At 56.8% G+C, this 21,473-nt stretch overlaps 2 protein-coding genes across 10 annotated transcripts in view; both read right to left on the bottom strand.

Annotated features, from left to right (window-relative positions):
• Positions 1-1,616: 1,616 nt before the first annotated feature.
• The window catches only part of LOC311425839 (uncharacterized protein), a 329,482-nt gene continuing 309,625 nt past the window's right edge, over positions 1,617-21,473 (bottom strand). The window contains exons 2-20 of one of the 9 annotated variants that reach the window (XM_084501861.1): positions 12,853-13,582; positions 11,589-11,925; positions 10,791-11,373; positions 10,281-10,389; positions 9,579-10,105; positions 7,939-8,140; positions 6,832-7,287; positions 6,470-6,793; positions 6,104-6,178; positions 5,730-5,795; positions 5,015-5,086; positions 4,745-4,816; positions 4,555-4,656; positions 4,342-4,449; positions 4,190-4,261; positions 4,000-4,101; positions 3,541-3,648; positions 2,896-3,043; positions 1,617-2,058 (exon numbers count right to left, since the gene is read on the bottom strand). In XM_084501861.1, the coding sequence (XP_084357987.1) occupies positions 1,731-2,058; positions 2,896-3,043; positions 3,541-3,648; positions 4,000-4,101; positions 4,190-4,261; positions 4,342-4,449; positions 4,555-4,656; positions 4,745-4,816; positions 5,015-5,086; positions 5,730-5,795; positions 6,104-6,178; positions 6,470-6,578 (1,362 nt within the window). In that variant the 5' untranslated portion in view covers positions 6,579-6,793; positions 6,832-7,287; positions 7,939-8,140; ... (3 more) ...; positions 11,589-11,925; positions 12,853-13,582 and the 3' untranslated portion in view covers positions 1,617-1,730. Of the gene's footprint in view, positions 2,059-2,895; positions 3,044-3,540; positions 3,649-3,999; positions 4,102-4,189; positions 4,262-4,341; positions 4,450-4,554; positions 4,657-4,744; positions 4,817-5,014; positions 5,087-5,729; positions 5,796-6,103; positions 6,179-6,469; positions 6,794-6,831; positions 7,288-7,748; positions 7,864-7,938; positions 8,141-9,578; positions 10,106-10,280; positions 10,390-10,790; positions 12,048-12,852; positions 13,583-21,473 lie in introns of those variants that run through there. The other 8 variants (XM_084501863.1, XM_084501864.1, XM_084501862.1 and 5 more) reach the window with 8 other exon arrangements.
• The window catches only part of LOC311425795 (uncharacterized protein), a gene marked incomplete at its 3' end in the record, with an annotated part of 311,807 nt that continues 309,471 nt past the window's right edge, over positions 19,138-21,473 (bottom strand). The window contains exons 2-3 of the mRNA XM_084501806.1: positions 19,488-19,596; positions 19,138-19,312 (exon numbers count right to left, since the gene is read on the bottom strand). Of these exons, the coding sequence (XP_084357932.1) occupies positions 19,138-19,312; positions 19,488-19,596 (284 nt within the window). The remainder of the gene's footprint in view (positions 19,313-19,487; positions 19,597-21,473) is intronic.

Here is a 21,473-nt window from a genome sequence, read left to right as displayed (position 1 = left end):
AGAAGTGCTGCAGACTAACCATAACCCCCATTCCCCCGTGTCCCTGCACCGCTCGGGGGGAGAGGTGGAAGAGGGTGGATGGGGGGAAGGTGCTTTTGGTTTCTTTCCTTTGTTTCTCACTTCTCTAGCTTGTTAGTAATAAGCAACAAATCTTACTGTCTCCCTATGCCGAGCCTGTTTTGCCCCTTACGATAATTACCTGGTGATCTCATTGTCCTTATCTCAACTTTGAGCCCTTTTCATCGTATTTTCTGCCCATTCCTCTTTGAGGAGGGGGAGTGAGAGAGCGGTTGTGGTGGAGCTTGGCTGCCCACTCGAGTGGAACCACCACAGCCCTTCTCTTCAGGGCAAACAAACAAACAAACTGTTCTTCAGGGCCCAAACCCTTCTCCTTAGGGCAAAAAAAACCCTATTATTCAGGGCCCAAGCCCCTCTCTTTAGGGCACAGAGTCTCATTGTGGGGGGCTGAATCTCCACAGTAAGCCCCAAGCCCTCTTTGAAGCAGGCATGGCCTCGTTTGTAGGGTATAATGAGACCTCTGAGGGAGCAAGGGCTCGTTGTAGGGCCCAAATCCTCATTTCAGGGCCCCAAACACCACGGTGGGGTCCACAGTCCCAGTTTTTGGTTTGGGATTTCAAAATGTCCGTCTGAGCACTCACAGCCACGTTTTAAGGGCCCAGACCCTCATTTTTAGGACCCCAAACCTTCTTTTAGCGTCCAGGTCCCATCTTAAGGGTCCAAGGCTCCCAGTTTCACCATCCAAACTCTGTCGGTCAGCACTGGGGTGACGTGACAAGGGGGTGGCAGCGGGGGGTACCCCCTAATTGAAGGATAAGGGTGTCCACCGTACCTCCCAGGAGCCCCGAGACCTACCTACTGGTGTGACTGGTACAGGAAAAGGATGAGTGAGGGGGACCCCAGTGCACCCAGTGCCCCCAAACACTCCTAATGGTGCAACTGGAGCACCATTAGCCTTCATTTTGGAACCCAAAGCCACATTTGAGTGTTCACATCCCCATTGTAATGGCCCAAAGCTTTCTCTAAGGATCCAAACCCCAAACTGCTTTACAGAGCCCAGTGAATCAGTTTGAAGATCAAAGCATCTGTTTTACTATCAAAATATCAAGTTTGGATCCAGATCCTGCTTTTTATGGCCCAAAGACTAGAATTTTTTAAATCAGTGTTATTTCCAGTCTCCTATACCTCATTTTGGGGTCTAAAACTTCCTTCAGAGGGCTTCCACCCTCAGTTTTAGAGCCTCATGCCTCCTATTTAGGGCCCAAACCCTTCTCATTAGGCCCCAAAGCCTTCTTCCCTTTCTGCCCCGAACCCCTCTCTTTTGGGCCCAAACCCTTCCCTTTATGGCCCAAACCTTCCCTTCAGGGCCCAAACGCTTCTCTTCAGGGCAAAAAAAACCACCAATTCTTCAGGGCACAAAACCCTTTCTGAGGGCCCAAGCCCTTGTCTTTAGGGCCCAAGCCCTTCTTCTCTTTAGGACCCAAATCCCTCTCTTCAGGGCCCATACCCTTCTTCTCTTTAGGGCCCAAGCCCTTCTCTTTAGGGCCCAGACCTAAGAATGATGGTGTCCGTGGGCATGGACACATTTCACCAGGACCCTCAGGGGTACTTCTCCATCCAAGTCCTGCTGCGTGTTCCCGGGGATTGCTGTACAGAAGAGCCGGACTGCTGTGCTGTCTTATTGGATATTTATTGAAGCTGCAGCCCGGGGCTCAGTAATTGCCCCAGGCTGCACCCCGGGGGGGCCTCCCCCAGCCCTTGAAGGAGGGTGGGGGGGGCCGTGGGGGCGGTGCCCGTGCCCATGAGGACTGGGGGGCGCTGGGCCCGTCGCGTGCCTTCCATGGTGTTTGTGGAGGGCGTGGGGGCCGCGGAGGCCGCGGAGGCCGGGCTGGTGGCAGGCGGGCAGGTCTTCCAGGCACTGCTGGTGGCCGCTGGCGTCGGGCCTGGCTCTCAGGCCTAGCACGGTGCTCTGGCCTCCTGGACGGGCTCAAGGAGCGGCCACGGCTGTCGCTCTGGGCTGCCTGGGCTGCGGCGAGGCGCCTGCGGGGACAGGAATTGCTGAGGCCGTGCTGCGGCTGCGGTGCCAGGCGGGTGCGAGGCAGCGGGGTGCAGGCACGCGGCTGTACGTGAGCTGTGGGCACGCAGTGCTCTGTGCAGAATTTGGGGCGCCATGTGCCCTGGGCTGGGATTCTGCTCCCCTCCACAACATTCCCCGGCTCGCCTCCTCCCCAGCGCCTCACCGGCCATCCTCACCTGCCTGCTCTGCACGTGCTGTCCCCCGCAGAGACAGGGGTGCATAGCTGGGCTCAGCATGGCCAGGCCCCAAAAACCACCGTCTGCCCTTCCCCAGAGCGCCTGGCAAGGACCAGCACTCAGCTCCCTGCCTGGCCCTGGCCCTGGCCCTGGCCCTGGCCCTGGCCCAACAAGGCGGCAGCCTCGGCTCACTGTTCGGTGAGGTGCTGCCCATCCGCTCTTTGGGATGTGTAATTAAACACACAAGCCCTGTCTGTGCTGAAGACACGCACGCTGGCAGCGCTCAGGTGCGGCTGTGACACATTAGATGTCACTCTCCAAGGCAAGGCCCTTTGCCTACGGCTGTCCCTGGCTCTGCTCTTGCTGCGGAAGGACCACGTTTAGCTAAGAGCAGCAACAGAAAAACTGGCTCCAGAACAGAATACCCAGGAATTAGAGGCCAGCTAAAGCAGCGGACAGCAGAAAGTTCAGAAGAGTCTGGTCAAAAACTAACTGCTCACTTCACAATACGCCAAAGACAACTGCTACCTGGCTAGCAGCAGACATATACTAATGTTAACAAAGTTAAGGAAAAGAATTTGGGAGCGGGGGAGAAGGAGAGGGAGTGTGGGAACAACAACTCACTGATTTTTCTGCCTCCAGCGCCGGATAAGCACGCAGCAGGCAACTGTCACAAGCAGGAGGGGAACCAAGAATGCCGCAGCGCCTTCTATGCAGTAACTTCGGAAATTTGGGGGCTCTGCAGTGTTTGCATTGTTCTCCCCATCCACGCCTGGAAGAACAATTGTGGACATTGCTGTGTCCTGTGCACTACCGGGAATTCAGGAGCACAGGAGAGCCAGTGAGGCAGTGCCCCATCTGCACTGGGTCAGGGCATCACTCTGGGCCGCGCTACACCGGAGGGAGGGGTCCCGTTTCCCAGCGTCTGCTCCATGGGTTTCACATGGCCTCGTTCCCTCAAGTGCAAAGTTGCAAAATCCCTGGGAGCGGGGTGCGCTGGGAGGTGACCCCTCTCTAACCACAGCCACAGAGCTTTGTGAGCGTCTCTCCGCTGCACTGCTGTCACATGCTGTCACAGCCCAGGGCAGACAGCCATCCCCAGGGAGCCACTCCTGCCTTCCTCTGCAACACTTGCTGCCTACTGACACTCTGGGCTTTGGCTGCTGCCATGAGGTGCAAGAGCAAGAGGTGCAAGGTAACAGGGCAAGAACCTGCACGCGCATGCTGGTTCTGCTTGGTGACAGCGGATGGCCAAGAAACAGCCTTTACCTGGGGTGGCAGTTGCCCGCATTGCCTCTGTTCCTTTGTCAGAGAGGGGCAGCGTGCGACTGCTTCCTTGCCAAAGCGCGTCCTTCGGCACAGTCTGACTGTCTGTCCCTTGAGAAAGAAAGCAGGACAGTGGGAATGTAAGTAACTGCTCCTCCTTGAACCATATTGTGGGCACAATTACAAGCAAACGCCCATTGCTGCTGGCTGGATACCAATGTTTGCACGCAACAGCTCGGACCAGTAATGGTAATGCTGGGCTAGAGGCTGCCCCTGGGACCAGGCTGGACCCACAAGCGGCAGCAGGGGCGCTCGGCCATCTCTGGGGCTCAGCAGTGCCTGCTAGGTGTGAAACGGAGTGTCTCCGTTCTGACCCATCCCTTCCTGCTGTGCAGGTTACGGTGCGTCCACACACGGATCAGCTTCTCAAGACTTATGGCGCACAGAGTGAAATATACCCACCAGGTGCTGCCTTCGCTAACTCCTTTCTGATTTTCTCTAAGATGTGAGACGACGCTGGGGAAGGTTTTATTCTTCCAGCTTCATCCTTTGCTCTTAGAGGACCTGAACAGAAAGCAGCAAGAGCACTTTGGCACCAGTGCAATTTGGAGACCAGGGAGTTGTTTGTGAAGTCAGGGGAATGACTACCCACCCCTGGGAGACCAGCTGGGCTCCAGCGCAGGAAGCAGCCGAGGATCTGGCAAAGCCCTCCGTGGGGACGCTTCTGCAAGTAAAGACCCGTGAGAACTTTGTGTCACATCAACACCTACATCAGTAGCTCTATGGCCAAGAAACAGCCTTTACCTGGTGTGGCAGTTGCCCGCATTGCCTCTGTTCCTTTGCCAGAGAGCGGCAGCGTGCGACCGCTTAATTTCCAAAGCACCTCCTTCGGCACAGTCTCTCTAACCATCCCTTTAGAAAGAAAGCGGGACACTGATTATAAGGAACTGCTCCTCCTTTCGAGGATGGTATCTTTGGAAGGTAGTGCTTCTCACTGTGTGAGTGAAATATACCCACCAGGTGCTGCCTTCGCTAACTCCTTTATGATTTCCTCTACGATGTCAGAGGACGCTGGGGAAGGTTTTATTCTTCCAGCTTCATCCTTTGCTCTTAGAGGACCTGAACAGAAAGCAGCAAGAGCACTTTGGCACCAGTGCAATTTGGAGACCAGGGAGTTGTTTGTGAAGTCAGGGGAATGACTACCCACCCCTGGGAGACCAGCTGGGCTCCAGCGCAGGAAGCAGCCGAGGATCTGGCAAAGCCCTCCGTGGGGACGCTTCTGCAAGCAAAGACCTGTGAGAACTTTCTGTCCCATCGCCATCTACATCGATAGCTCAGTAGGAGAGCATACCAGGGGTCGTGCCTTGACAGGGCACACACACGTGCCAGTCTGTACCCTGCCACCTGCAGAGATGCTTGGCTGACCTTTGGGCTTTGAGCTGGCAGCTCTCAAAGGAAATCAAAAGCCACAACTTACCCACGCCATCTCCCAGAGCTACTGTCCTGGAACCCATCTGGGAACCTGCATCACCTTTGCCTTCGGTCCCATCTGTAAACACAAGAGGATAGAGCCCCTCCCGTGAACTGCATCAATATACATACTCCTTCTGACCAGAGTGACAACTCAACCTCAAGGTGCCTGCTGGCTCTGCAGCACCTACATGCTCCTTCCTTCCCCTGACTGACCAGGCGGATTAACCTCAGGCTCGTGGACCACACCAAGCTGAGGTGTTGAGTAGCCAGAGCCTGCAAGAACTCCTTAATGAAGCACAGAAGAGAAACATTCCCCTCGCATGGTGCGATCTGCCTCCTCCTGAGTGAGCTGCAGCGACTGGAGGGGGCTCAGGCAATGATGAGGGACCCAGGCACGAGCCCAGATTTCCAAAGCCACAAAGGGGCCTGCTGAGCTGTAGGCTCTCTCTCGGCCTCTTCCCAAATCCTCTCTCGAGGCCGTGCGCAACACCCCACAGGGACCACGCCGACAAAGATGTGGCCCCTCAGGTCTTTCTTACGGGAAGATGTCTGCTGGGCACAAAGGAACCCCCACGCAGGGGGAGCCTGCAGACCCCAGGAAAAACGATCACCCATGTTTGTCATGGAGCAGCCCGCTGGCCAGTGAGCAGCTGAACCCTTGCTGAGCTAGCTCAACAAAGCGTTAGCAAATAGCAAGGAAATGAACACTGACAACTTACCACCTGTGGGACCCATACTGGCAGGCTCAGGAGCAGGATTCCACGGAGGCACTTCACCAATACTGCCTGTGGGCACAAGTGGGATCAGACACAGGGAAGGGGAGCTTCCATTGCCTCTCGGGGCCTGCCTCCTCCTCAGTGACTGGGAGGCACTGGCAAAAGAGGTCAGGCAATGACGTGGCCCAAATAGGAAGAAAAGCCTGGGTTCTCCCCTCTCTGTGGAGAGGGGCAGGGGTGGCATCTCTCCAAGTGAAGAAATACTCAGGGCTCATTTGTGCAAGCCCCCTCAAGGCACAAACCCACTTGGAAGACCCTCAAGAAACTATTACAGCACAGTAGCCATCTTCCTTCAAGGAAGCCCACTCACAACTCACCTCGGGGATCCTCCTGAGGCTCCAAACCAGGATCCAGCTGAGAAGCTGGATATGGAGAACCAACCTTGTCATCATCTAAAAGCAAGCAGAGACGAGAGAAGTTCCCATGGCATGCTGTGCATTGACTGAGGGGGCTGAGGCTTCTCGGCCTCAGCGCCGCTCCCGGCCCCCCCGGCAGGAAAAGACCCCTCAGCAGCCACGGCCCCACCATGCCACCCTGCGCGGCTTCTGCCTCCTGCCTGCCCCCTGCCCGCGGTGCCCGCCCGGCCCTGCTGCTATCCCGGCCCCGGCCCCTCCATCAATATGCGTGCCGCGCAGCACCATGCCGCCCAGGCTTTGGTGTTGGCCCCGGCCCTGTCCACCCACCTGCTCCCGGTGGTCGCCATGGCGCAGCCTGGGCACCCCGGGCACACAGGGCCACCAGGAGGAGGAAGAGGAGGCAGGCACGGGCCGTGGCTCCCCACACTCGCACCATGCTTCCACCACCACCGCTGCAGCTGCAGCTAGTGCTGCCGTCAGGACCGGTGCGCAGCAGTGCCTGTGGCCCGGCCCAGCATCACAATGGGGTGTCGGGACCTCACGGCCCAGCACTGCATCACCCAGAGGTGCTGTGACCTTGCAGCCCTCACGGTGTCACGGAGCAGCGTTGGACCTCACGGTCCTCGCAGAGTCACGGAGCAGCGTTGGGACCTCATGGCCCTCGCAGTGTCACGGCACACCGCTGGGACCTCATGGCCCTCGCAGCGTCACGGAGAGGTGTAGTGACCTCACGGCTTGGCACAGTGTCACAGCAGAGTTCCGCAGATATTCTGCACCTCTGCTCACGCTTCTTGCTCAGAGGTTTTCAGGTGAAACTCTTGTTTTACCCGATTTCCAGTGGTGATTTATCTGGATGCAGAATCTGTCTTTGAGACCTAATGATTCCCTAAATTGCCAAGGTGATGGCATTCACGCTCTGCGGGTGTCAACTCGCAGGCTGGCAGCCAGCTGGAAGAGTTGACACGGTGTCTGCGGGCTTCGAAGGGCGCTTTCCTTTGCGAAGGAAGACACAGTGAGAAATGTGGCTGGGTTTTGCTCCTTTTGTTGAACCTCTTCTCTCTTCTTCCCCGCCTCTGAATGCGGCCATTACTTCCAAGGGGCTGACCAGTCTCCCAGCGCGGTTGTAAAAGCAGCAGCACACTCATCTGTGATGACCAGAGAAACCAGTGATGATGTTGATGTGCACCACTCGGTCATAAATAATGACAGTAAGCGTCTTGTGCTGCACAGTCACCATCCCAGTTCCAGCACAGCTGTCCCACTACGTGCACTGCTGTCCCAGTACCAGCAGCGCTGCCCCACCAAGCTGTACTAGTACCAGCAGCATGGCCCCAGTAAGAGCATCACCACCCGACTACCAACATCACCGTCCCACTTCCAGTACCACCTCCAGCACCTTGATTGCCCCCAGCTCCAGTACTGGTATCCCCATGGGGCCCCAGCACCACTACTGGCATCTCTGTCCAGGACTGCTAGCAGCATCCCCAACTTGCTGCCAGCACGCACAGCACCAGCATCCCCACCCCGTGCTGGTATTGGCAACTCCAGCCCCAGCAGCACCAGCCCCAGCATCCCCCAGCCCACCACGAGCACCCCAGACACGCACCTCCTGGGGACCCTTACAGACAGCCACACCATTGGCTCCCCATCACAGCTCCACGGTACCAGTGGCGGTACCACAGGCCCCGCTTCCACCACAGAAGGGAGCAGCATTTGCACCCCTGCAAAAGACAGGAGGTGGAAAACAACCAAAGAAAGGAAACCCTAATAACCTGAAAGTACCCCAACCTACTCACACCCATCTCCAGCGCCTGCTTGCTGCCCCCATCCCTGGAGCGATGCTGATGCTGTACCACCTGCAGAGATTGGCTTGGCTGACATTTGGGCTCTGCAGCACCTAGATACTCCTTCCTTCCGCTTAATTACCTGGCGGATTGCCCTGAGGCTCGTGGACCACACCACGCTGAGGTATTGAGTAGCCAGTGCCTGCGACAACTGCTGCAATCAAACACAGAAGAGAAACATTCCCCTCGCATGGTGTGATCTACCTCTTCCTTAGTGACCTGCAGCGACTGGAAGGGGCTCAGGCAATGATGAGGGACCTAGGCATGAGCCAGAGCCAAAACTCACCGATTTTGCTGCCTCCGATGCTGCATAAGCATGCAGCAGGCAACTGCTGCAAGCAGGAGGGGAACCAAGAATGCCGCAGCGCCTTCTATGCAGTAACTTCGGAAATTTGGGGGCTCTGCAGTGTTGGCATTGTTCTCCCCATCCACGCCTGGAAGAACAATTGTGGACATTGCTGTGTCCTCTGCACTCCTGGTAATCCCACAGGAGGTCTGACATTGCCAGGAAGTGTTCTTTTTCATTTGGGTAGCATCTCTGAGCAAGTGAAAATCCTCAGGCCGCAATGCTTCCTGAGGTTCAGCAGAAGCTGCGGAATCTGACAAAGTCACTGCAACTCAGTGCACATGGAGCCTCCCTGTTGACTCTCAGCTTTGTTTTTCCTCCATCCTTTGTTTTCCCTGCCATAATGCCGAGAGTCCCACGTCTCAGGTTTGCTCCCCCTGCTCTCTGGAGTTCTAAAAGTTCTTAGGTACTTGCCCACCTTCACTGCTCGAAGCACACTTGGAGCCTGAGGGACAAAACTGAACAAAAATCAGGAGCCCTGGAGAGCCAGTGAGGCAGTGCCCCATCTGCACTGGGTCAGGGCATCACTCTGTGCCGCAGTACACCGGAGGGTGGGGTCCCGTTTCCCAGTGTCTGCTCCATGGGCTTCACATGGCCTCTTTCCCCCAAAAGCAAAGTTCCAGAATCCCTGGGAATGGGATTTGGCCATGCCCCACAGAGAGCCCCTGCACCCCACCATAAATGTTTGTTCAGTGTCTTTTGTGTTATAAAAACAAGGAGTTCTGGCCCCCTGCTGTGTCTCTGTCCCAGCAGTAGAGGGCTTGGAATTGGATGCTTCCATCTCCGGGTGGTCTGGAAGCACGGACCAGAACCTCCCAGCCCGTAACTTCTGAGCTGTAGGCTCTCTCTCGGCCTCTTCCCAAATCCTCTCTCGAGGCCGGCCAGCAGCAGGGTTCAGCTCTGCCAGGCCCACCCACAAAGCCCCTCTCTTCCCACCCGGCCTGGAAACCAGCACCCAGCTGCAAACACACACTCCTCTCGGGCCAAGAGCAGCCTCCTGCTTCCTTAGGCCTTCTAAATGCTGCCAAATAACGTGTGTCTGCATGTGTGTGCCTGGTGTGTCTGCGTGGCAACAGAAGGGAGCTTGAGGGACTTGAGGCTAGCCATGGAGGAGCCGAAGGTTCTGCTTGGATCGAAGCAACCCCCGGCTCAAAACTGAGATCTCGTTGGAGAGGCCCCGCTGTCCCCAGAACTACTTTCCTCCAAGGCTTGAGCCCCCAAGGGAACAGGGATGTGGATCACTCACCTCTTTTGCCACCTCTGACGGCGTTCTTGCAGCTCCGAGCAATCAAAGCTCGGCTCACTGTGGATTGGGCGTCGGCGTCGGGAGCCTGGGTTTGAGCTTTGGCATTTGCAGTTTTGAAGAGCTGGCCCCCTGGTCCGTCTGTGTCCCAGTAGTAGCGGTGTCGTCGCTGGGCTCCTGAGGCATGCTGCCCTCCGAGCTCGGCAGGGACAGCATGGACACGATGGGTGTTTCTAGCGCGCCTGGGGCTTTCTGAGATTCGGGGCGCTTCACTCGCTCCGTCTCTGGCAGGGCTTCCAGGCTGGATAGCTTCCTGACTTCAGGAGGGGCTTTTGCTGCTTTTTGGCCCTTGCTCTCCTGACGTTTTCCACATCCTTCAGCCTTTGCCCGGCCCTGGTCTTGCACCAGTTGCTGTTTTGGGCTCTTGTTTCCATTTCCTCCTGGGCTCTGTTTTGGGCGCAGCTCCTGTCTGCAGCTGGTTGCGCAAAAGCTCCTTTGTGGCAGGAGGCAGCTTGGGCATCAGCGGCAGCCTGCCGAAAGGCCAAAGCGAAAAGAATTCATCCACCTGCACGACATCTTTGGGGCCCCATCTTGCACCTCCCCATGCAGCGCCCGTGGCTGCAGACCCCAAACAGAGGGGCCAGCCCTGAGAAGTGGGGGGCTCCCGGCAGCCTCCTCCCCCCCTCCCGGAGCCTCCAGCCTCACCTCAACGAAGGCTCCTTCTTCTGCTCGGCCTTCCTGTTCCAGGGCTGCACTTTTCCTTGATAAATGACGTTCAAGGTGCCCGGGAAGGGTGGCAGTTCAGGCCGTTTCTCTGGAATCGGCAAGGAGAGATGTCAGAAGCACATTTCCATGACTCTGCTGTACCCGGGACACGCCGGGTGCTGAGGCCTCCTCCTGCGCTGTCCCAGGGGCCGCTGTGCTCCCCTCCCAGCCTCCATCTCCAGGGGCCTCGGCCCTCCTTGGCACCAGCCTCAGCCGGCTCAATCTTAGGCCGTGACGTGGTTTGGGGGCCAAGTTCTGGCAGAGAGGAGCTGGGTACAGCCAATTTTAGGGGTGTTTCGGATCCCCGACCTCCTGCAGCACCCAGGGCCGGGCACCTTGGGCACGTCACACGCCGGGGCTCCATTTTGGAGGCCCGGAGACAAGAGGCTGTGCTGAGCTGGCGCGAAGCTGTGGCACAAGAGGCGCCAGCAGCCGCTTTGTATCTCTCACCTTGGCTGGAAGACGACAACACAGCCTGTTCCTTCTCCTGCCCGACGTCCCTGCGGGCCTTGAGCTGCTCCCTGGGTGATAGCTGGGGCGCTCTGTCCATTTGAAAGCTGGCAAAAGAAGAGATCGGCGTGACCCAGGGCACCACCACTGCCCCCGATCTCACGGAGACATTTTCACGTTGCCATAGAGGCCCCGTCCCCAAGAACCGTCCTGGGAAGTGGGCAACAAAGAAGCCCAGGCCTCGATGGGAAGCAGGCGTTGCCTCAGCTCCTCCATCTGTCCGCTCAGATCCACCTCCCTGGCTGGGCACCCATGGGTGCAAGGAGCAAACGCTACTGAGCCCGAGCAGCGGCCATAGCGGTCACGAGCGGAAGACGATGACACGGCCAGAGAAGGTCAGGGAGGCCACGGCTGACACCCGCGACACCACCATGTCCATCAGCTGGGGGACCTGCAGGGGAGGAGCAAGGAGATGGCAAATGTCCTCTGCCTGGCCTCTGCTCGGTCCTGGAGGTGCTCCCGGTGCTCAGCTGGAGGTGCTCCCGGATGGAGGCTGACAGTGCATCCCAGACACATGAGCTCTCTGGAAGGCAAAGAAAATCAGGTCACGTGCTGCTTCTGGTGGCTGCCAGCCTTCCAGCACCCCCGCCCCCGCGTTTTGGTGGCAGAGGAAAAGAGCTGTCACATCTCCGTCCCCAAACGGAGACTCCCCCGAGTTGACCACAGAGCCAGGTCCTCCCCACAGAAAGCCCCAGATGAGGGTCAGCCGCGCTCCTGTAGTGCTGGGGGTGCTCGCACCTTGGTCACTGACGCCTCATATCGCAGAGACGTGCTCCATAGCACTGTTCTCCCAGCAGTCTAACGTGGAACGCCTCGTGCGAGCAGCTTGCTCCTTGCTGGCATCAGCCACCTGGGAGCTCCTCCTGCCCGAACGTCTCGGTACCTCTGGCGCAGGACCCATCGCGCAGCCTCTTGTCGATGGCCGTGTCGCGGTGACATCGTGGTGACGCGGGCAGTGCTGGCTGCTGCCCGCGGTGACGGCGGCACCAACAGGCTGCTGCCTGCCCAGGCACCTCTGTGCTGGGGGGAGGACATCAAAGAGTCGGAGGAATCGGAGGAGTCGCGCAATCGAGTCCTAAAATTGGAGAAATTGGAGAAATTGGAATCATAGGAATAGAATCGCGGAATGGCAGAAATGGCAGAATAGGAGAAATCCCAGAATCCTAGAATTAGAGAAATCAGAGCAGACTCAGAAGTGGAATCGTAGGTGGAGGGAGATTGGTGGGACCTGAGGGGGGGAGGGCGTGGAGCCATGGGGGACACTGGGACATATGGGACCGGGGGGACATTTGGACACGGAGGGGACGTGGGTTGGGGGGACATGGGGACACGGGGGGGGACGCGTGGGGCTGCAGTGGGACATGGGATTTGGGGATGCCTAGACGTGGTAGGGACACTGGGGGCCCGAGGGGATATGGGGGACATGGAGGGGACGTATGGGAGTGGGGCGACGTGGGGGGACATTGGCACATATGGGACTGGGGGAACATGGGGTGTTTTGGTGGAGGGAGGTCTGCAGGAGGTGTTTGGGGAGGCTTGCGGGGGGGCTTGAGAGGTTTGGGGGCTCCTGGTGGATTGTGGGGGGGAGCTGAGGGGGCCCTGGCAGGTTTCTGGAGGGAGTTTGGGGCTGCGTGGGAGTCTGGGGGAGGGGTGGAGGCTCTGGGGAAGGGTTGGGGAGGCCGGGGGGTGTTTGGCGGGGGCCCTGGCAGTGGTTGGGGGGCTCTGGAGGATTTTCTCGGGGGGGGGTTGCGGAGGGGGACTTGAGGCGTTGGGGGGGGGCCCTGGTGGGTGCTGGGGGGGACCCTGAGGGTGCTTGGGCGGGGCCGGGGGGGGCCCAGGACGGTGTCTGTGGGGCCCTGGTGGGCCTCTGAGGGGTGTTTGGGGGGGGGGGGAACCTGCTTTTTGGGGGGGTGTCCTGGGGGCTGCTCGCGCGGGGTAGGGCTGGATTTTTCTGGGGGCCCCCTGGGGAGATTTGGGGCCCCTGGGGGTGTTTGGGGGGTACCTTTTTGGGGTCCGCACGCTCCGGAGGCGCCTCCCGCTTCTCGCCCTCGCTGAGGCGGCAGCTCTCAGCCAATCAAGGTGCGGCTGCTGCCCGCCCCGCTTCCTGAGTGGCTGCCACTGCCCGCCTCCAGCCATCACCAGCCAATCAGGGGCGAGGCTTTTCCCGCCCATTGCCCCCTCCGCCGCTTTCCCTCCTCCCCAAAATGGCGGCGCTCACGGGCCGCGGCTGAGGCGCTGAAGAGCCGCCGCCGCCTCGTCCACGCGTCGCAGCCCTGCTGCAGCCTCCCCGGCCCGCCCACTTCCCCGTTTTCCCCCCTTTTTAGTCTTTTTCTCTTCGTGTTCTTCTTTTCTTTGGTTGTGGGGCCCAGGGGGCAGCGCTGTGAGCAGAGGCGTCCCCTCACGGAGGCTTTCCCCACGCGCGCGGCCGCCCTTTTGAGGCCAGAGGGGTGCGGCTGGTATGCGTTTTTATTCTCCTTTACAGTTACAGTCCCCCAAAAATGACCCCGGGGGTGGTCTCTGGCTGAGGGGGGGCCGCTAAAATGCGTGAAAAAGCCCCCGTTTGGGGAATTCCAAGCCTCTGAAAACCGGAATCTGCTGGGTTTGGTGCTGAGCCGCAGGCTGTGGTGCCTGGCTAAGCCGCGTTTGTCATTTTTGTGAGTGAAAAGCTGAGAAAGGCAGAGAGGGAGCGGGTGAGAAAGGAGGTCGCCTTCTGCTTCGGGTGGTTTTCTTCGCTTTTGCTGGTTCTGGGTTATTTCTGGCTGCGTTTGCCGGCTGCCGCAGCTGCTCCTCCCCGTGCAGGCCAGCCCCAGCCTTGGGGAGCCAAAAGTTGTGATTCTGGGGGAGGAAAACAAACAAACAAACAAACAAACAAAAAAGCAACCAACCAAACAAAAAAACCACCTGTCTCTGTGGCTCTGCCATTTCCAGCCCTCCGTGCCCATACCCAGCACCAACTCTTCTGTAGCTTTTCCCAGTCAGCAAGGAGTGGAAAAGCCCTTTCTGGACCCATTTTGCCTCCACTGAACAGGGCTTTGCTTGGCAGTAGGAATCCTGATTTAAAGATCAAAGCCGAGATTTCCTGAAGTGGTATATTCTTTATTGCAGCGCTGGATGCCCGGGGGATCTTTCCGCCTATCGTGCATGTTGGAAGCGGCAAACTATCTCCTATTTATACAGCGAAACAGTGAATATTCTATTAGTGCCTATCCATATTCATTACCTAAGCCCGCCTACTCTCGCTTCGTATGCTAATTAGCTTATCAGTCCTTGCGCTTGCGCAAAGCCTTCCAAGACTCGTGGGCCGGGGTCTTCGGGATGTGGGCAGTGGTCTTTGGGAGGAAGGCCGTAGGTCTTCCTCGTGATGCACTTTTCACCTTTTGCTTAATCAGTTGTTTCCCGAGCTGTAAAAATGCTGAGTTGGCTTTCGGCCTAACTGAGGGTCGGCAGATAACAGGATGTCTCAGTTAACAAGACATAGCAGACAGTTGACTCAAGTTATCTCCAGTCTCAGCCTGACTGAGGGCTAACAGATAACGGGATGTTTTCAAATAACAAGATGCTTCACCATAACAGAAGGACAACAGATAACAAGATGTCATTTACTTTGTTCTCATTAATTGTTAACCACAAGATTTATTCTATTCTAAAGTGAGTCTCTACAATATCAATACGTAGAGAACTGTTCAGGATGTGCAACCATTTTCCCTAAAAGGGATAGGGGGGTGGGGGAGATTTCCACGTGCTGCTGGTGACGTCGGTGTCTTTGCGCCTGTGTTGGCACAGTGACGCTGGGGCTAAAAAGTGATGTTGAAGAACTGCAGCAGGTGACAGCTTTGTGCTGTGTTGTGTGATTTTGAGGGAAAAACTTCCCGAAAGCCCGGCACGTGGCTGGGTCTGCCCTCAGTGCTGCTGATGGGCTCCCTGGGAGCAGTGGGGGCCTTCTCTGGGTCCGTGGGGACAGCAGGACCCCTGGGTGGTGGTGGCAGGACGTGGTGTCTGCCCCCAGTTCTGGGCCCGTTCCTGCCCCAGACCATGGGTGAGTGTCCTGAGGTCCCTGTCCCCGGTGTCCCAGCCCACCTGGGTCCCTCGACGGCTGCACTGGCCTCGTGTGTCTCCAGTTTGGGGTCACCCAACTGGGAGGTGCTGGGGGAAGCTGTGGTCGATGGAGCCGTTGGGGTGGGTGACACAGCTCTGCCCTCCAGGGGAAATCTTAGGTTGACTTTTTAAATGTTTTGCAGCCTGGAATTAAGTCATCCCCAGAAGGTAGACACGCGCACACCCCCCCAAAAGGAGATGGCCATCTCCTCCGTGGTGCTGAGGCAGCAGCACGTGGAGAGCAAGAGACTGGGCTCCGGTCCTTCCGCGATGGTTCAGGTAAGCCAGCTCTAAACAGCCCTTTCCTATTTCCTGTAGGAAAGAGCCTATTTGGTCTTGGGTGTCAGGTAGCAAGGAGTAGGTGGGGGGCAGAATACGCCCCCTCTCCTGCTGCTGACCTTGGTCTCTGCAGCGTTTTGCTTTCTTTCCTGGGAGAAAGTGACTGCTTGTCTAATTAGTCAGTTCTGTCCTCTCTGTGATTCCCAGGTCTCTCCCATCGCTTGGTGTCTGAGCAAATTGCTCCCGCTCTGCTGTCCCAAAGTGGCCAGGAGTGAGAAGAGGAGGTAGGGAGGTCCGAGAGGGTGTCAAGATGAGAACATCCTTGCTCCATCTCTCAGAGCAGGGAAGCACCAGGACGAGGCAGGAGGGGGCACTGCCACGGCAGAAGGGGAGAAGCCAGCACAGAGGAAGAGCTTTTCCAGGAGAACTGAGGTGGGAGAAACAGAGCTCCTCCAGCAGCTGCTGCTCCTCCTCCCCTGCACCAAGAGGTGCTTGAGAGCCTTCCGCCACTGGGATGAGGATTTGGGGGGAGTCGAGGCAAAATGATGACAGTAGGCCTCAGGGGGAGCGTTAAGAAAGCCGCTGGCGCGTGTGGCGTGAGCGACCACCGAGCAGAGCGGTGCCGTGGGCTGGCAGCAGCCTGGAAATAGGCGAGGAAAAGATTTGTGCCCTCAACTCTGCCACTTCCCTCAGGGCTGATGAGTAAAGGGTGCAGAGGGCTGTGAAAACACAGTCAAGAAACAGAGCAAAAAGAAATAGGAGCAGGTCCGGGAAAAAAATACAGAGAGAAATGTCGAGGGAAGACGGAAGGGTAAGCAAGGTTAGAGTGTTAGCAGCAAACGTTAGCTGATTCTTTGCTGGGAGTTTCAGATGCGGGGCTCAGGGGCAGAAGCATTCAGTACTTGGACTAAGCTGACCATCAAAGCCTGCAATTTGCCATCAAAAGCCACCGATGAGCATTTACCCAAACAAGGCTAGCCATCAAAAGTTGAAATTCTCGAGCAATAGAATCCCCCTCAAACCCAAATGAGTCTTAAGTGCCGCAATTGCTGTGCAGAATTTTACTTGACGAGCAGAAGCACTTGGAAAAATCATTTTACTTGGCAGGTTCCGTTGTGGCAGCGCAGCCCAGCGGGATGGAAATGGTGCTGTCTTTTTCTCCCCAGCTGCCGTCGCATCCTCTCCTTTCCCCTCCAGGGACGTGCAGGTTTTCTCCACGTTGCTCTGAGGGCAGCTTCCCAGCTCTTGTCCCAGCAAGGGGAGGTTCCTGGCCATGGAGGCCGTGGAGAAGGTCCCTCAGCTGGAAACATCATCATGTTTCCTCCACTGTCTCGTCATCCGCTGTCAGATGGATTTCTGTGAAGGGAGTGAGAGTGAGCAAAAACTGCTACAGGTTTTTGGGGCTCTTTGCCCACACGCGGGCCCCGCGGATGGCTTCAGGTCCCGCCGTTTCCCTCCCTCTGCTCACCCCATCCCCAGACCCGGCCAGCAGCAGGGTTCAGCTCTGCCAGGCCCACCCACAAAGCCCCTCTCTTCCCACCCGGCCTGGAAACCAGCACCCAGCTGCAAACACACACTCCTCTCGGGCCAAGAGCAGCCTCCTGCTTCCTTAGGCCTTCTAAATGCTGCCAAATAACGTGTGTCTGCATGTGTGTGCCTGGTGTGTCTGCGTGGCAACAGAAGGGAGCTTGAGGGACTTGAGGCTAGCCATGGAGGAGCCGAAGGTTCTGCTTGGATCGAAGCAACCCCCGGCTCAAAACTGAGATCTCGTTGGAGAGGCCCCGCTGTCCCCAGAACTACTTTCCTCCAAGGCTTGAGCCCCCAAGGGAACAGGGATGTGGATCACTCACCTCTTTTGCCACCTCTGACGGCGTTCTTGCAGCTCCGAGCAATCAAAGCTTGGCTCACTGTGGACTGGGCGTCGGCGTCGGGAGCCTGGGTTTGAGCTCTGGCGACTGAGGATGCACAGAGCTGGCCCCCTTGTGTATCTGTGTCCCAGAAACAGAGGGCTCTCATAGATACAGGGCATGGCGTCGGGAGCCTGGGTTTTTTGCTTTGTTATTTGCATTTGTGAAGAGCTGGCCCCCTCTTCTGTCACTGTCCCAGTGTCGCGTTAAGGGGTGTAGCTGATTAACCGTTATGGGCCCGGTCGGATTCAGAGTACTGAACCAGTTGGACACTCACCAAAAACACGTTAACCGTCTGGGGGTCCCGTCAGACATTCACCATCAACGCATTAACGGTCTGGGGGTCCGTTCAGACATTCACCAAAAACGCATTAACGGTCTGGGGGTCCGTTCGGACACTCACCAAAAATGCATTAACTGTCTGGGGGTCTGGTTAGATTCAGAACACTGAACTACCACGGATAACCACCCTCACCCTCATTGCACTTAATGAGAGTTATCACAATGCAATCAAGTATGGTTTATTACAGCAACAGATAATCAGGTTCTTTTGGATTGCCGGCGATAGTGACTGTCTGCAAAAGCAAGCTAGTATGCATAAAATACACAGGTGTTATAGGTGTTACAGATGTTACAGGTGTTATAGGTGTTGTAGGTGTTACAGATGTTACAGGTGTTGATAGATGTTATAGATGTTATAGATGTTACAGGTGTTACAGGTGTTGATAGATGTTACAGGTGTTACAGGTGTTTACAGGTGTCACAGGTGTGCAGCCTAGAAATAAACGCGTTAAAAGGATCAAAGACTCCGTAGAGATTTATAAGCAAGTATTCAGGTCTCACCCAAAGGTGTCCCAATGGGGGGGGAAGAGAGGCTCAGCCCATCGACTGATCCCAGGAGTCAGGAGGTCCTAAGGATGTTGTCCTCGGGATGGTATCTCCCCTGACGGTGGTATCTTCCCTAACATCCCCTTTCTCTTGGGCCAATTTATATTATTTTCTATCTTTTAGGTGGAGCTTGAGTGGCTCTAGTCAAGCATCTCTTAGTTATGATTGGTGTAAAGTTTTCCCATCTCTGTTTAAAGTAATACGCTCCGAGAAATTCAGAGCGCATGCTCAGTGAGGGGTGGTCGCACCTTGGAGGCGGGTAGCTTTTGGGATGGAGGTGTGTTTTGGTATTATAATGATATTATAAAGAGCCAAAAGTACACTAGGGTACAGCACTTGTCAAAACATGACAGGTCTTTGGCTTAGGGTGGCAAAAAGGGCAGCTTTGTGCACAGGAACAATCGAGGCCCCACCTGATTACAGAGCCTAGCCGTGGTGTCTCCACTCCACTCTACGCTCCGTGCTGTTCCTTAGAGCTTGCACACCAAGTTTCCCCAGCGCGATAGCATCTAAGGTTGGGAGCCTAGGGAATGCTCAGATAATGCAGTTATGCCCTACCCTGAAAGCCTCTTCAATGCTGTACCTTTTCCTTAAAAATGGGAATGTTAGTTTCATTTTCCTAGTTACTTCAGGCATTTACACCACACCCAGTAGTAGAGGGGTCGCTGGGCTCCTTGTGCAGCCTGGCTCTAACACCTATAGGCAACAGCGCTGAGGGCCTGGGTAGGAGCTTTGGCAGTTGATGCTCAGAACTTGCCCCCTGGTGTGTCCCTGTCCCAGAAGCAGAGGGCTTGGAATTGGATGCTTCCATCTCCGGGTGGTCTGGAAGCACGGACCAGAACCTCCCAGCCCGTAACTTCGGCAGTCTTTGGGAGCTGGAGCTCCCTCGCTGGAATCTGCCGCTGTCGTCGCTGGGCTCCTGAGGCATGCTGCCCTCCGAGCTCGGCAGGGACAGCATGGACACGATGGGTGTTTCTAGCGTGCCTGGGGCTTTCTGAGATTCGGGGCGCTTCACTCGCTCCGTCTCTGGCAGGGCTTCCAGGCTGGATAGCTTCCTGACTTCAGGAGGGGCTTTTGCTGCTTTTTGGCCCTTGCTCTTCTGCTGTTTTGCAGATTTTTCAGCCTTTGCCCAGCCCCGGTCTTGCGCCTGCTCTTTGGGTGCTGTTTTGGGCTCTTGTTTCGATTTCCTCCTGGGCTCTATTTTGGGTGCAGTTCCTGTCTGCAGCTGGTTGCGCAAAAGCTCCGCGCAAAAGCTCCTTTATGGCAGGAGGCAGCTTGGGCATCAGCGGCAGCCTGCCGAAAGGCCAAAGCGAAAAGAATTCATCCACCTGCACGACATCTTTGGGGCCCCATCTTGCACCTCCCCATGCAGCGCCCGTGGCTGCAGACCCCAAACAGAGGGGCCAGCCCTGAGAAGTGGGGGGCTCCCGGCAGCCTCCTCCCCCCCTCCCGGAGCCTCCAGCCTCACCTCAACGAAGGCTCCTTCTTCTGCTCGGCCTTCCTGTTCCAGGGCTGCACTTTTCCTTGATAAATGACGTTCAAGGTGCCCGGGAAGGGTGGCAGTTCAGGCCGTTTCTCTGGAATCGGCAAGGAGAGATGTCAGAAGCACATTTCCATGACTCTGCTGTACCCGGGACACGCCGGGTGCTGAGGCCTCCTCCTGCGCTGTCCCAGGGGCCGCTGTGCTCCCCTCCCAGCCTCCATCTCTCCCAGCAGTCTAACGTGGAACGCCTCGTGCAAGCAGCTTGCTCCTTGCTGGCATCAGCCACCTGGGAGCTCCTCCTGCCCATGTTGGGGGACATGGGGACACGAGGGGGACGTGGGACACGTGGGTACATGGGGAGGGATGTGGGGACATGGGGGGGTGTTATAAGTTGCCCCCTTGATTAATTTTTCAGAGAGCACTGTAATAATCATAGAAAGGAATTTATTGAGTAAGCAAGCAGCAAGCAAAACAGCGCTGGGCGGCCGGGGAGTCTCGGATCCGCCAACGGCGCGCACCTCACCCCCGCCAGGGTCCCTTCTTATAGCTTGGTAATTCCGGGATTACGCAGCACATCCTGGTATGTTCTGCGCCTGCGCGCACTGTTGCTAGGCGGTCGTGTCTGTCCCTCTGGTGGTCGTGAAGATGAAGGCCGTAGTCTTCCTCGGTGTTGTGGTTCAACTTCTTGTTTTATTTGGTCATGTTGGCCCAGCGTGAGACAGGAAGGCAGGATGTTGCTACACTAGTTTAGCGACTTATCAGGAGGGGGTTACCTGAGCTTTGCAACAGTGTCTTTGAACAAAAGAGGCAACTGAGATGCAGAAAGAGGGAAGGGGAGGGGGTTCTCTTTTTGTTACATTAAGCAAAAGAATTTCATAGTGTCTAGCCAAGCATTATACAGCTCCTTACTTGAGAAGGGAGCTTTCCCAACTCCCGCTCCTCAAACAGAACTCCTTGTTTTTATAATACAAAAGACAATGAACAAACATTTATGGTGTATTACACAAAGCCCTCTCTTCAGGGTCCAAGCCCTTTTTTCTCTTTAGGGTTCAAGCCCTTTTAGTGGGTGTACGTGGCAAGGCTTTGGTAGCAGGGGGCCATAGGGGTGGCTTCTGTAAGAAGGATCTAGCAGCTGCACCATGTTAGGTAAGGGCCCCACTGCTGACCAGAGCTGAGCCAATAAGCGATGTTGTTTTGTGCCTCTGTGAGAGCATATTTAAGACAGGGCCCAAAAACCGCTGCGATACACAGCAGCTGGGAGAGTGAGAGGAGTGAGGAACAGCCTTGCAGGCGCCAAGGGCAGTGCAGAAGGATGGGGAGAGGTGCTCCAGGCATGGAGCAGAAGTCCCCTGCGGCCTGTGGTGAGGCCCATGGTGAAGCAGGCTGTCCTCCTGCAGCCCATGGAGTACCACGGTGGAGCAGGGTTCCACGCTGCAGCCCGTGGAGGAGACCACGGTGGAGCAGGTGGCCCTGCACGAACGGAGGCTGCGGCCTGTGGAAGACCCCTGCCCGAGCAGATTCCAGGCTGGACCTGTAGCCCGTGGAGAGGAGCCCACGCAGGAGCAGGGGGTCTGGCAGGAGCGGCTGCCCGTGGGGGAGCCAGGTTGGAGCAGTTTGCTCCTGAGGGAAGGATCCCGTCGTACGGACCCATATCTGGAGCAGTTCTGGAAGAGCTGCTGCCTGTGGGAAGCCCACGCCGGATCAGTTCATCAAGGACTGCATCCCGTGGGAGGACCCCACAGCATAGGGGATGAGAGTGACCGAGAAGGAGCGGCAGAGAAGAAGTGCTGCAGACTAACCATAACCCCCATTCCCCCGTGTCCCTGCACCGCTCGGGGGGAGAGGTGGAAGAGGGTGGATGGGGGGAAGGTGCTTTTGGTTTCTTTCCTTTGTTTCTCACTTCTCTAGCTTGTTAGTAATAAGCAATAAATCTTACTGTCTCCCTATGCCGAGCCTGTTTTGCCCCTTACG

The sequence above is a fragment of the Aythya ferina genome (genome assembly GCF_964211825.1).
Source record: "Aythya ferina genome assembly, chromosome: 34".
NCBI lineage: Eukaryota > Metazoa > Chordata > Aves > Anseriformes > Anatidae > Aythya > Aythya ferina.
This window is presented reverse-complemented; position numbering and strand designations above follow the sequence as displayed.